At 43.2% G+C, this 14,703-nt stretch overlaps 1 protein-coding gene across 3 annotated transcripts in view; it reads right to left on the reverse strand.

The window, feature by feature from the left end:
• Nucleotides 1-14,703, reverse strand: part of LOC124046330 — a 59,657-nt gene that overhangs the window by 14,088 nt on the left and 30,866 nt on the right. For all 3 annotated transcript variants that reach the window (XM_046366595.1, XM_046366596.1, XM_046366597.1), the window contains 6 exons: nucleotides 13,313-14,700; nucleotides 9,828-10,987; nucleotides 6,874-9,563; nucleotides 3,695-3,733; nucleotides 2,279-2,397; nucleotides 1,735-2,049 (listed from right to left, as the gene is read on the reverse strand). In XM_046366595.1, coding sequence (XP_046222551.1) covers nucleotides 1,735-2,049; nucleotides 2,279-2,397; nucleotides 3,695-3,733; nucleotides 6,874-9,563; nucleotides 9,828-10,987; nucleotides 13,313-14,700 — 5,711 coding nt within the window. The remainder of the gene's footprint in view (nucleotides 1-1,734; nucleotides 2,050-2,278; nucleotides 2,398-3,694; nucleotides 3,734-6,873; nucleotides 9,564-9,827; nucleotides 10,988-13,312; nucleotides 14,701-14,703) is intronic.

The following is a 14,703-nucleotide window of genomic DNA, read 5'->3' on the forward strand; positions in this document are numbered from 1 at the left end:
AGCGTCCATCCATACGGGTAAGATAGTCTAGCTAGCTCCATTTTCAAATATTACACATTTCAAATTTTTGTCAGAAAGTTGTTTTCATTTCAAGTTAGTGTACTGTTAGCTAGCTAGCTAACGGTAGCTGACTGGCTCGCTAGCTGACGTTACGTGTATGATCTGATCTGTCTAATATTATTCGTATCTCAGAGCCATTTGTTTTGCTAGTTATAGCCTAATGTTAGCACGCTAACATTGAACCTGGTTGGTTAGTTTCCAGCAGAATCATGCAGGGTAGTAACGTTCATGAGTTGGGATTATGGTTCATTGTTCAGTTAGTTAGCTACATGTCTTAACAAAAGACTCCACTATGCAAGTATCCATTTCAAGTAAAATGGTCAGAGTGAGCCTTTCTCTCATTTGTGCCTGGAAGTAGCTAGCAAGCTAGCCAACGTTAGACAGTTACTTTGGGTGCCTGATTGCTGTTGTTAGGTTAGCTAACGTTACATGTATGATCTGTGTAGGAATATTATTTGTTTCTCAGAGCCATTTGCTTTGCTCGTTATAGCCTAATGCTAGCTAACATTGAACCTGATTGGTTAGCTACCTGCAGATTCATACAGGTTAGTAACGTAATAAATTGGGATTATGGTTCATTGTTTAGCTAGCTAGCCACATTTCTTAACAAAAGACTCCACTATGCAAGTAACAATTTCAATAGAATGGTAATGATGTCATTACAACAACTGTTGATAGATGTAGCTGGTAAATTCGCTCTGGCTATCTACTCCGATTTCAGAGCACTCTCATCTGAGTGTGCCAGAGCGCAGAATAACTGACAAATTTACAAACGCTCAACACTATGCTCTGGATAACATAAAAACAGCCTAACAAGCTCTGCTAGGGTGAGTAAAATGTCAGAGTAAGCTGTTCTCACATTTGTGTCTGGTAGTAGCTAGCAAGCTAACCAACGTTAGCCTGTTAGCTCGGGGGGCTTGACTGCTGATGTTAAGACAGAACGCTTGGATCAAACCTTAAAGAGATGGGTTGGGATAAAGCTTAAGAGGGTGTGAATGATGCTGAATGGGTGTAGACAAAGAGGTCTCCAGGTGGTGTACCAAAATATTCAAAGGCCATTTTCTCAAAAGTGAGGTTACAAGTTAATCAACTTTCAAAGCAGAATTACTTTCCCATTGTTCCTCAACTGTAGTGTATGAAATACCATTTTCTAGCTCGGAGTCTCTACTTTTAATGTAAAAAGCACCATTTCAAATTTTGCTACATAAGACCGAATCGAGCCGGTCGGTCACATCTATAAAATCACCAAGGTAACTGTATATAACTGTATATAGAAAACAACAACAGTTTGTGTGACTGAGTGAAAACATCTAACGGCAGGTTTAAGTCACTCCAACAAACAAACAGGCCAGCCTGCATTCCACTGAGGAAAGAGAAGATGCCAGACCAATACACTCTCAGGTCTTATTCTGTATTTCATATGACACGGTATATCTAAAGTGAAGTAAGCTCTGTCTATGAGAAGAATTGGCAACAATAATGCATACACAAAATCATGAATGAACATGCAAAATGATAGTTTGCAAACTATTTCATCCATTTCAACACACTTTTGAGCAATAGCAAGCCTGCTGGGGCGATGTAGTCCAGTATACTGGATTCAATTGAATATTATAGCAATATATGGACTATGATTTGGACCTTCAACCGTGTTGGTATGAGGGTAGAACTTACACTCCAGAGTGGACCTTGATGGAGCCGGTGTTCTGTATGTTCCCATAGGAACAGATCTCAATGGAGTCGTCACAGAATGATGACATCCTCCCCAGACCATTCACCTCAGTGTACAGGTCAATCTGAGGTAAACTGTAGTCCCTCACTGCCAGGCGGATGGATCCGATGATCATGGGTGAAGTTGGGACAGGCTGATCCATCTGGTCCAGTGCCCCTGATGTCACCTCCTCTGCCCACACGTTGACCAGCTCCATGGGGCCCTCCTCCAAGGCGATGGTCCGCCCCAGGAACCCTGGCTTCTCATATAGCAGCCAGCTACACAGACAGGAAGTGATGACACACAGAGACATGTTCATAACAGTGACAATATGTTTAGAGTTGCTGTCATGCTTCGTTAATATGAGACATTCATCAATTCATAAAGGATTGTGTCAAGTTAATAAGATTTTTACGTGTGTGAGATTTGTATGAATCTAAGCATTTATTGATGGAATAAAGAGTAAGGGAACGAGGGAAGAATATTGTCCCCAACAAACGGTCTTACCATCCCCTGATGACCCTGACTGAGATGACAGGAGACAGCTTCATCATGGAGGCATCCTCCACGTCACCAAACACCTCATAGGCCTCTCCTTCAAACTGAGCCTGCTCATGGAGCACTATCTACAACAGGAAGTAGAGATAGAAAGGAAGTATATCTCATGGTCATTACATGTGACACTTGGTGGTTGTATCATGGCCACTTGTAACTTCTTAAACACACTTAGAAAAAAGGGTTCCTCAAGGGTTCTTTGGGAAGGGTGATTGTTCTATGTGGAACCATAATAACTCAAAGAACCCTTTGAGCCCTTCAATGTTTTTTTGCAGTTCTGAAAAAGTTTATTTCCTGTTTAAGTGATAATTAAAGTGTAGGGGCGGTGGCTCATTAGAATATTTTGGGGTGTGTTTTGCACCCATATCTTTTCGTGCAACCGTGAGTGAGTGTCATTCCAGTTGATCTAATCTGTTACATATTAAATATGACTATGGCCAGTGTTGGTGCCTTGTGAAAAACCCACGTATGGCCTTGAGTCTATTGAGAACTGTTGTCTAAATTAGTGGTTCTGAATTCTCTCCTCAGGGACACCCAGCCATTCCAGAGCTAGCACCTGATTCATCTTGTCATTAACACAATAACCTATGGTTTTTTTACAATATAATATGGCTAACCAGAATTTTAAAATCCTGATGGTTCTTCAAAAGGTTTTGTAGATTGGTTTTATAAAGAAACTTTCTCAATCTCCATAAAGGTTCTGTAATGAACCATTCATAACAACTCTATATAGCACCAATTTTTTTTTTAATTTTACCTTTATTTAACCAGGAAAGTCAGTTAAGAACATATTCTTATTTTCAATGACAGCCTGGGAACAGTGGGTTAACTGCCTGTTCAGGGGCAGAACGACAGATTTGTACCTTGTCAGCTCAGGGGTTTGAACTCACAACCTTCCGGTTATTTGTCCAACGCTCTAACCACTAGGCTACGCTGCCACCCCAAATATAATGATAGCGGAACCCTTTTTGGTGCTATATAGAACCTTTATTTATTGGTTCTTTATAGAACCTTAGGAAATGGTTCTTCAAATCACCATAAAGGTTCCATTTAGAACATTATGAGCATGGTTCCTTATGTAACACCAAAATAGGATCCACTATCGTTACGAGCCAAATAGCCGTTATTTGGCACTATATAGAAACATTTATTTTTAGTGTGTAACATATAATTGAATACTGCAGATGTTGTTTTATTAAATATCTATCAGGATTATCACCATGAAATGTGAATAATTATATGAGAGTAAATCATTTAGAACTCTCCAAAACACCACGAGGTGTATACCTTGCATCATATTATAATATCGGTGTGTTACTGTAAAACACTGGATATTGGATAGTTAGTTTAATATAAAGTCAACTGTACCTTCCCAGGCCGTTTATGAAACCCTCTCGCTTCTGGAATCTGCAAAGGAAAAGAGAGCATGCTGTCTTTCATTTTCTTCTGAGGGACTGGGGGGTGGAAAAGCAGAAGTATCCTGTGTATTTCCTGTACTCCCGACAAAACTATGGACCGCCTCCAGATAAAAATAACTCAAAAGACTAGCAGTTAAAAATTTGCCAGCTTAAGAACATCAATAGTTAGTCATCTACACGGTATTTGGTGTGTAAGAAAAAAACATTGTTGGTCTACACCCACTGCTTGCTGGGAAGGAAGTAAGATGGCAATCGTGGCATCTGGCTCATATAAACAGAACAGCACGAGAGAAGTCGGGCTATTCGCATGTTGATAAAAACTGGTGCACAAAATGAGGTCGTTCTGGACGTATATGAAACATTTATTGTGAAGAATGCCTTTTCTTCTCGTCTTTCCTTGTAAACAATGTATGGCTTGTTTCTAAGAGACATAACTTGTAAAGATCTACAACTTGTGAATGGATTTCAACATTCCAAAAGAAAAAGATGGACCTGAGGTGATTTAGTGATGTGTTGCCCTGGGGATAGATAATACTGTCACTGCCAGGACTTTGTTCAAGGTGAACCGTTTCTGAAGGACCTGCCCAGTCCATAAAATAATGCCTTGCAGGTCAAAACTCATTCAGTTGTTAAAGTGATTTATCAGTTTGAAGCAGTAAAGCAGTGATGGTACTGAGCGAATATAATAGAAGCAGGTGGAGACAACCATAGCTATACTAAACGTTCAAAAGTTTTAGAACATCTACTCATTTTTCTTTTTTTTTCTACATTGTAGAATAATGGTGAAGACATCAAAACTATGAAAGAACACATATGGAATCATGTAGTAACCAAAATATATTTCATATTTGAGATTCTTCAAATAGCCACCCCTTGCCTTGATGACAGCTTTGCACACGCTTGGCATTCTCTCAACAAGCTTTACGAGGTAGTCACCTGGAACGCATTTAAATTAACAGGTGTGCATTGTTAAAAGTTAATTTTGTGGAAATTCTTCCCTTCTTAATCATTTGAGACAATCAGTTGTGCTGTGACAAGGTAGGGGTGGTATACAGAAGATAGCCCTATAGCCCTAAGTCCATATCATGGTAAGAACAGCTCAAATAAGCAAAGAGAAAGACGGTCAGTCGTTTCGGAACATTTCAAGAACTTTGAAAGTTTCTTCAAGTGCAGTCGCAAAAACCATTAAGCGCTATGATGAAAATGGCTCTCATGAGGACCGCCACAGGAATGGAAGACCCACAGCTACCTCTGCTGCAGAGGACAAGTTCATTAGATTTACCAGCCTTTTTTGGTTCCAACCACCATGTCTTTGTGAGATGCGGTGTGGGTGAACGGATGATCTCCGCATGTGTATTTCCCACCGTAAAGCATGAAGAAGGAAGTGTTATGGTGTGGGGGTGCTTTGCTAGTGACACAGTCAGTGATTTATTTAGAATTCAAGGCATACTTAACCAGCATGGCTACTACAGCATTCTGCAGCGATACGCCATTCCATCTGGTTTGGGCTTAGTGGGACTATCATTTGCTTTTCAATAGGACAATGACTCAACACACCTCCAGGCTGTGTAAGGGCTACTTTACCAAGAAGGAGAGTGATGGAGTGCTGCATCAGATGACCTGGCTTCCACAGTGCCCTGACCTCAACCCAATTGAGATGGTTCGGGATGAGTCAGACCGCAGAGTGAAGGAAAAGCAGCCAACAAGTGCTCAGCATATGTGGGAACTCCTTCAAGACTGTTGGAAAGGCATTCCAGGTGAAGCTGGTTGAGAGAATGCCAAGAGTGTTGAAAGCTTGCATCAAGGCAAAGGGTGGCTATTTGAAGAAACTCAAATATACATATATTTTGATTTGTTTAACACTTTTTTGGTTACTACATGATTCCATATGTGCTACTTCATAGTTTTGATGTCTTCACTATTATTCTACAATGTAGAAAATAGTAAAAAAATAAAGAAAAACCCTTGAATGAGTAGGTGTTCTAAAACTTTTGACCGGTAGTGTGTCTTAATCATACACTTCTGTATTGTCTCTATGTAAAATAACTTCTAAATCTAGTCAAAGTAGTGTAGACCGGGGTTGGTGTCGCACTTTTTAGTCTTGTGCGTATTTCTCAACACCAGTATATCAAACAATACTATTTTCAATATTAGGAGAAAGACCAAGGACTTGGGTTAAAATGGGATCCCTTTTTATCCTAATATCTTACCCCAACATAAGTCATCAAATACTCTGACAACCAGACCCATCATGGGGTTGGATGTCACACAGTATGCTGGTGGTTGTCACAATGTTTGCTAGTAGCTTCTTCCTTTTGTAACAGCAAATTAAGCAATATAGCATAAATAGTCTTAGAAATAGCCGAGCCTTTCTTTGATTGAACAATATTCCTAACAAAATTCTGCATTTTATGCCGTGAGAATACCATTTTGAGTACATTTGCGTGTGTATGCGCCCAACCACCCGCTAATTAAGATGGCCCAACCACCCGCTAATTAATATGGCCCAACCTCCCGCTAAATAAGATGGCCCAACCACCCGCTAAATAAGATGGCCCAACCACCCGCTAAATAAGATGGCCCAACCACCTGCTAAATAAGATGGCCCAACCACCCGCTAAATAAGATGGCCCAACCACCTGCTAAATAAGATGGCCCAACCACCCGCTAAATAAGATGGCCTGACCACCCGCTAAATAAGATGGCCCGACCACCCGCTAAATAAGATGGCCCAACCACCCGCTAAATAAGATGGCCCAACCACCCGCTAATTAAGATGGCCCAACCACCCGCTAAATAAGATGGCCCAACCACCCGCTAATTAAGATGCTAGTTACCACATGGCTTGACCTAGGAACTCCAAAATAAGAACTTTTCAACAAACATAACTGTTGGATACGTGGATCTTTTTTAAATATTTCTTTTTACCTATGAAGAAGAACACAAATTCCCGTCACTTCAATGTTTTGTCATCCTGATATAAATTGACCAACCTGTGAGACAACCAACCCCGGTCTGCCCTACCTGGCTAAAGAGATTTTAGACACATAAATAAAATAAGGTAGACACAGCAACAATGCAAAACCCCAAACTGTCAGTTGGTTTCATGCAGTCATCTGAGACTCTTACCTTTGTGTTGGCTTTAAGAAGACCATTCAGAGGGGCCTGTGGGAGATGGTTATTGGTTGAAAGATGTCCTAACGTAAGTCCCTTTACGCCCATATTTAGAGGAGGAAGTCCAGCACCCTGACCTAGGTCCATTACAGTACTAACCAAAGCACTCTGTGTAACATTACTCTGTGAAGCTCCTTTGTCTTCCCTGAGATATTTCTCCAGGTGATCTGGTAGCTTTAGCTCAGTGAATGAGGGCAAAGAAGGAGGTGAAGAGGGACTGATTATTGACTCACAAGCTGCACCCACAAGCAGGCCTGGATCCATACCGCTCCCGCCCGCCCTTCCTGGCACTGTGCCCTGGGTTGTAAGAGAAGGAGGAGCACCAATAGACACTGAGGAGGAAGGATCCCCGTTGCCCTTTCCGGAAGTCTTGGGGGAACTCAACAATTTGGACAGTATGGACATCCTTCCAAGCCGCGACGAGAGCTGCCCGGTTTCTTCTCCTTTCCCTTGCTCCTCTTCCTTATCTACCTCCCTCTTCACTTCTACCTTCACTTCCACCTCTCCATCTTTCCTGTCTGTTTGATACCCTGGTTTTCTCAGGGCTCTAGATGGAGACTGGAGAGCTTTGTAGAGAAGGCTACCCTCTGCTCTATTCTGTCTTGTCCGTGTCTTGTCCTCCCTGTGAGGCTGTTTCTTTATCAACATGGCCGGGGTTACTTTATCCTTCGTCCTCTTCTTCAGGCCAAACTGAAAGCCCTCAGCATCAAAGGGGTTCTCGAAGCGGTCCTCCTTGATGGCAGGCAGAGCAAAGGGGGGTGAGGGGGTCTTGGGATGACTGTGGTGCCTCTTGGAGGGCAGGGAAAAGGGGGTGCCCAGTTCCTTTATGTTCCTGATGAAGTCCTCCACATCGTCAGACTCAGCCAGACTCTCATCCTCGCTGGCTGAACAGTCCAGCCTCCTCTTGGTCTCCTTCTTCTGCTCCCGCTTGGATCTGTGCTCCACATCTAACCAGCTGGAGGGAGAGGCCTGTTTCAAAGGGAGAGGTTTAAGGGGAGAGGGGTGCTTCGGAGAAGTTGGCGGCTGAAGAGGCAGTTCAGTATTGGGGGTTGCTTTTTGAGTTTTAGGTGCTTCTTTGAGGACCAATACCTTCTCATCCTGAGATTTTGTGCTTATGGTTTTTGATTCCTGTTTTGTGTCTAATATCTTAAAGGCTGTGTTTTTAGTCACTCCTTCACTTGGTCTATCTTCTTGTTTTGTCACCTTCTTCTTTTCCTTAGCCTTTGTGGTTATGGACTTTGATTCCTGTTTTGCATCCATCTTAGTTACGGTACTCTTATTGGCTGCCTCATGGGATTTGTCCTCTTGTTTCTTTCCTTTGTGTGGCTGCCTATGTGCATTTGCCAAATTATGTGTCAGTGAAGGAACCTCTTTGTTCAGTTGGACCTCTCCATTTTCAACTGTTTTCTGAACAATCCCACCCTTTGTTAGAATGTCTGAGACCTTCACTGGCTCTCCCTCCTTCTGTATTTCACTCTCTTTCCTAAAAACTATGGATATATCAGAATCTATGGCATTACCAATAGGTACTATATCTGGGGTTTGAACATTAGCTAGTGCCTGTGATTTTTCCTCCAAGCCAATCAGATTTGTCTGTGTTGCCATATTGAGACTATCTCCACTTTCAACCACAGTGGAGGCATTTTTGGGTGAGCTTTCCTTAGCTTCATCCAGGCCATTTTCCACAGGCTGATTTGTACTACCTATTTCCTCTCCAGCACCAGATATGAGCTTCTCTGATGCTGCAGAGGTATTGTCATTGCTCTCATTACTCTTCTGATTGGTTCGGGTGTCAGTGACAGCATGAATGCGGTCAGTCAATGCAGGCTTGGTAGATGCATATATTACTTCCTCATGGGTAGGTGTGCCTGAGGCAGACACAATGGGGCTTGGTTCAGATGGGCGTTTCTCCACAACGACACCTGGCTCTACATTACCTGTCAGCAACTGTGGTGTATCTGTTAAGGCTTCCACATAGTCGCGGTCAATCTCTGATGAGAGATCTGGGGGTGGTTTGGTTTGATGTTTCTGTGTAACAGAGGTAGTTCTGACTGACAGGGATTTTTCTTGTGCAATTTCTGATTTTGCAACCAGTTTTGTTACAGGTGTACTACTACTGCTGTCCTTCAGTGATTCCTTCATTCCAGTGATTGCTGGTTTATCTGTTTGATAATTTACAAGCTCAGTGCTACAGTCTGCTACTAGTGAGGAGCCTGTTGCTGGTTTGGTTTGTTGATCTTCTATCTGAGAGTTATCTGTGATCAGCGACACATGATCTTGTACTGGTGTAGATTGTGTTTCAGATAGTGTTTCAGAGTTCACAGTTTGCTCAAATTTCTTAAGGGGTTTGCTGCGTTTTCCTTTAGGGGGGGTTTTCTGACGGAACATCGGAAGCTTGCTAGCCACAGTTACAGAATCACTTGGATCTTTCACTGGACTTTTCAAACTCCCAGCATCCTCAGCAGTCTTGTTCATGATGGGAGATGTGATGTTACTCTGCTTCTTCAGTTTAAGGAAGGCAGGTTTCTCTGACTTGGTTGGTACCAGTGCGGGAGAGGTTGGTGTGTCACCATCGTCATGTGGAGTGCTCTTATTGGAGAGCTGTTGGGGCAAGTTTGTTGGCAAAGGGCAAGGCAGCTTGCTTCCTGTTGGTGATACATTAGTTAGTCAGACAATTCGTATAACGGTGTGTTGGTTCGTTTTTAATCATACAATGCAAAATGAGAGCTATCCCTCTATAAAATATGTGAAATCTAAAATACCTCAAGTCCATCAAAGCAATTAAACAATTCTGAAACATTACCACTACTAAACACACAGCTAATGTGTGTTAGCTAGACAGATGCCATAAGCAAGCAGAGAATCTTATTAATACTGCATGTTTAATATGCACGACACATTTGTCTTACCCTTCTCAGGTTCAGGGATCAGGGTCTCATCTGTGGGCCTTTCCTCTGGGCTGGGAAGCTCCTGCTGCTTTGGACTGGTTGGTGTGGAAGGCCAACTATTGACACCTGATGCTCTCTCAGTGGTTTTGGTCTTTTTACTGCCTGTGTCGATGGTTTGGGGTTTACCATTTTTTGCCTTTCTGACCGAAGAATTGTCAGGGGCTTTGGGTAACCGACTCTTTGGTATCATGCTGCTGTTGTTGCTGTCTGGGTGTGTGGGAGTCTGTTTTTTCACATCTTTGGGTTCACTTGTTTTGGCAGTGGTAGTGTTGTCCTCTGGGTCTTTCTCCAGTCCATTGACCAGGTTAACCTTATCTGAAGTATCTTTGCTCTTATCTTTGCTGAACTTCACAGGTGACATGAGTGGTACTTTAGTAGGTGAGACCTCTTCTGACTTAACAGGCCCAGAAGTTTGTTTTTCTCCTGAACCCACTCCCTTCACCTCTTCAACAATAGGCTTTGTGCCTGTTTTCATCATTAAATGTTTAGGTTCAGGAGTTTTCTGTTGTTTGGAACCAGCCACAGGCACAACCTCTGAAACATCAACCACTGAGGTTGAGTCTGGTGATACTGGGGGTTTCAATGCAGATTCTGATAGTGACTTTTTGGGGATTCTCGACTTGGGGCTGTCGGTGACCTCTGTTTTTTCTGCAGTGAGTTGACCCTTTGATGTAGACGGCATAACCTCTGTTTTCTCCCCGCCATCTTTAGTTGTCCTTTGCGATGGAGCCCCACTAGAAACCCCCGACTTTCCACCATCTGTGAGACCCTTTCCCTTAGCCATGCCCAGGCCAGCTTTGGACTTGGGTCCAACAGAAGGAGATGGGCTCTTTAACCGACTGGCTACATATCCTACTTTATCCCCTGGTTTAGACGGGGTGACCTGGGGCATCCCCTGACCTCTAACCCCTGAACCCCCAGTGTTAGGTTGTGTTTTGCGTCCTGGCATGGTTGTGGTTGGAGAGGCCTCATCCAGATCTGGGGTTGGGGAACTGTCTACAGCCTTGGGCTCATGGTGGCTTAGGTCAAAGTCTGTACCCTCAGTTATCTCTCCCACAGAGATGATACAGTCATTGTTTGGTTCCTTGAGATTTACATTCACTTTTTTGGGGCTTGGCAGCCTGGAGAGAAAAGATGGAAAAATAGTGAGTAGCCCTTTCCTGCAGACAGTGACCAGAAGCTCCCTCTTTCGCCTCATGGGTAGAATGTTATTTATATTTTTCTTTAATTAATAAAGATTATAAAAATGTATAAAACATTTCTATGTCAAACAGTTTGGATATATTTTAGTCTTCTGTGATGTATATAAAGTGTAATATTGGGATGCAAACTCAAAATGGAACACATTTCACCTCTATATCTGACATGGTACAAGTGTCTTCTATTTCTAAGCCCATAACCATGTGTGTGAGGTGTACACTTTTGTTTTCAAGTAGATTTGTTTAAGACTACCAATAATCACTCTGCGTGATCCTGATTTAGCCCACTGCAGTAAAAGGTTCACTTTGAGGGGAGGAGGGGAAAACAATTCAGTGTGCAGAATAAACACAAACTGGTGTGCTTGTTAAACTCAGGTAACATGACATTGATGCTACCTGATTTATACATTCAACTTTAAAATATATAAACACATTCTTCAGATGAAGAAAAACAGCCTTTAGCAATACCCATAAGTGCAAAGTGAAACTGAAATAAATCTTTCTGCTCTGTGTAACTTGACAAAACAGATTTTTCTAAACTGCTCTTAATTAAAACTTTCAGTAATGTAGAACATCCCCTCGGGTATCAGTATAATAGTAGAAATGTGATTCCATTGAGGTACAGTATAACAATAGTTTTAATCTAAAAACAGGCTATTCCACCTGAATATGATACCACTATACATATTCCTTGTGACATTAGTACATCTGATAGATGGATATCAGAATGGCATGCCTTACTTTTTATCAGCATTGTATTGTTTCTATTCAGCAAACCTTTTAGTCAAACAAAGTGAGTGACTTGTGGTCACTTTCAGAGTAACTTTGGTCATGAGTCACCATTCAGGATGGAAATAACGCCTGAAGTAAACACAGCCCAGTGGTCCCAGATGTGTTTTCCACATTGGTTTAAACTCATTTCACTGAAATGACGTGGAAACAATGTTGAATGAACCAATGAGTGCCCAGTTTGAGATGCCCTCCATTTTGATTGAAATATAACAACAGCTCATTTGAACAAACAATTTTTCTTTCTTTCAGTGATTATAATTAGCAGGTTATATCTCATGCAATATATATGATATTTTCCACGTCCTATCTTTATCTACTATGAATGTTCTGTTTACAAACTTCAAACTGCTTACTCCAGTAAAGTGGCCTCCAAAATAACTAGTGTGAAATGTTACAGTAAATTGGAAAAACAGTTGTTTTAAAGACAATCTTGGTTGGGCTGAACATCTATGATATTTTCTCTTCAGAATCCCGTGCCAGAGGACACAGTTAACAGACTTAACCATATTGTTAAGATAATAAGCATTGCATCAGTGGTACAGATGTAGGATCTTAACCTGATCACTCTTTTGTTGCTGAGAATGTTCCTGCACGGCAGGAAATGCAAACCTGTAGTGTATTTTAAGTATAAAAATACTTCTAAAGTTTGGAATTTCCACTTTAAAATGTCAGACTTGATTTGCCCTACCAAAAATGTAAATTCATTATAACCCACGTAATAATTAATATTTCCTGTTGCTGCAGGATTATTTTCCTGCTGCAGCAAACTGGCTCAAATAAAGATCCTACATCGGAAGCTCTCATGGTCGCTGCTAGCATAATTTAACACAATTCTTATTAACTTGGTAAAAGGAACAGTTGCTCATGAGTTTACTTGTTGCATTATTCAAATAACTGCTGCATCATGATAAATTTGCCACTGAATTACAGTATACTACAATATTGAAATGGTTCCCCTGTATTTTTGTTTCTTGCTCAACAGCAGACTTGTAACAATTTAGGGTAGCCTATCGGTTGTAAAGACTGACTGACTGTGCACAGTATTTTGTGACGAATACATAACAAGATATGGTTGTACTGTATAGTCAATGGCCTTCCGTACATGCAGTAGTCTTGTCAGTATCATTCAGTCAAAGTAAAGTATTAGTACTGTAGGTGAACATTTGAATGACGCAGGAGTTTTTCAGCTATGTAACGAACTGTTCTTATTGTTCTCCTTTGGCACAAATAGACATGGAAATACACAGGTTAGGTTGCACACCTCTCTCTCTCTCTCTCTCTCTCTCTCTCTCTCTCTCTCTCTCTCTCTCTCTCTCTCTCTCTCTCTCTCTCTCTCTCTCTCTCTCTCTCTCTCTCTCTCTCTCTCTCTCTCTCTCTCTCTCTCTCGCTATCCCTCTCAAGGATCAAAGTGCTCATTAAAAAGACTTCCAAAAAAAGTGAAATAAAGACACTTACAGTTTCACCTCAGACTTCTGAGGAGTCTTTGAAGCCAAGTCTACGATGTCATTATTTTCCAGCTCTCTCTCTGTCTGCTCATCCCCATCAAAACTGGGCTCAGGGCTCACATACACCTTCTTAGTGAAAAGCTTCTCACTGTGGGACAGTTTCACACTCCTGCGCTTTTCCTCTTTGCTCAGGGCCGTCTGATCCTCTAGAGGGGGGCTGCACTCGGAGTCTGTGGCTGGACTGGTCGCCTCTGGCCGGGCTTTGTTTGTTTCGGAGTCCTTGGAGACTGGTGCTGTGGATACAGCCAGCTCTGGCTCTCTGCCACCGGATACCGCTGAAAGGGTTACAGTGGCCAGGACACCGGCAGTATCAGTGTACACCACAGGGGCCACAGACACAGGTATGGGCTCTTCTCCCAGGTGTGTTTCCACCCACACAGGTTTGTGTAGCTTCGCAGGTGAGTCCCGCCTCGTCCCCTCTCCCCCAGGTAACGTCATCTGGCTGGGGGGAGCAGTTTCAGCCGAGCTGACACTGGTGGGTTTCAGAGCCCTTCTCCTGTTCTTCTTCCCCATGACTGGGCTGTTCTCTCCCTCCTCACCCTCTGGCTGTGGGTCTGAGGAGGATGGGGTGTGAGACTGAGAGGCTAGAGTCACTCCCAGCAGGTAACTCCCCTTCCCTCCAACAGATGTTTTCAGAGAGGTCTTTTTAGACTCGATGCCGAGAGAGGTGACATCAGTCTTTAGGTGAGATTGAGAGAGCTCAAACGACCTGAGGGTGGTTTGGACCACTGGGCTGCCCCACTCCGACTCCTCTCCGTCTTTCACAGTGGTTTGTTCCTTCAGATATACCTGCAGCCTCCTGTTCACCTCCTCCACCACGTCCTTAGTGAGGCCGAGCTCTGGGGCTTGCTCCGCTCTGGAGGGGAACACGTTCGTGGGAGTCAGATTCCCAGAATTCCTGTCTGCCTCTCCGTCTGACTCTGCTTCCGCCCGGCTGACCCTGCACACCTGCACCTCCCTCACGCTGCCCCGGCCGCTGCTGTCACTGTCTGCAAATGGCAGGTCCCCTGTGTCCGCCACCAACAGAGAGGCTAGCCTGGATGTACTAGGGCTGGTGCTGCTACTGAACACCGACCCCTTCGCTTGGAGCTCCGACAGACTCTCCAGCACTGGCCCAGCTCCCGCTTCCACTACCTCCCCCTCTTTCTGGGTAGTTGTGGTCCTCAGCCCGTCCTTCTGGTGGGGGGAGAGAGGAGAACCAGGGGACGGGGGAGAGATGGGAGATCCAGGACCCAGCCAGGATCCATCCTCTGAGCCTACTGAGAGTGAACCACTCCGGCTCTTCTTCTTCTTGGTGGAAAATAAACTGCTGATGCGGTTAAGCATTCCGTCCGAGCTCTG

Source organism: Oncorhynchus gorbuscha, linkage group LG10 (genome assembly GCF_021184085.1).
Source record: "Oncorhynchus gorbuscha isolate QuinsamMale2020 ecotype Even-year linkage group LG10, OgorEven_v1.0, whole genome shotgun sequence".
NCBI lineage: Eukaryota > Metazoa > Chordata > Actinopteri > Salmoniformes > Salmonidae > Oncorhynchus > Oncorhynchus gorbuscha.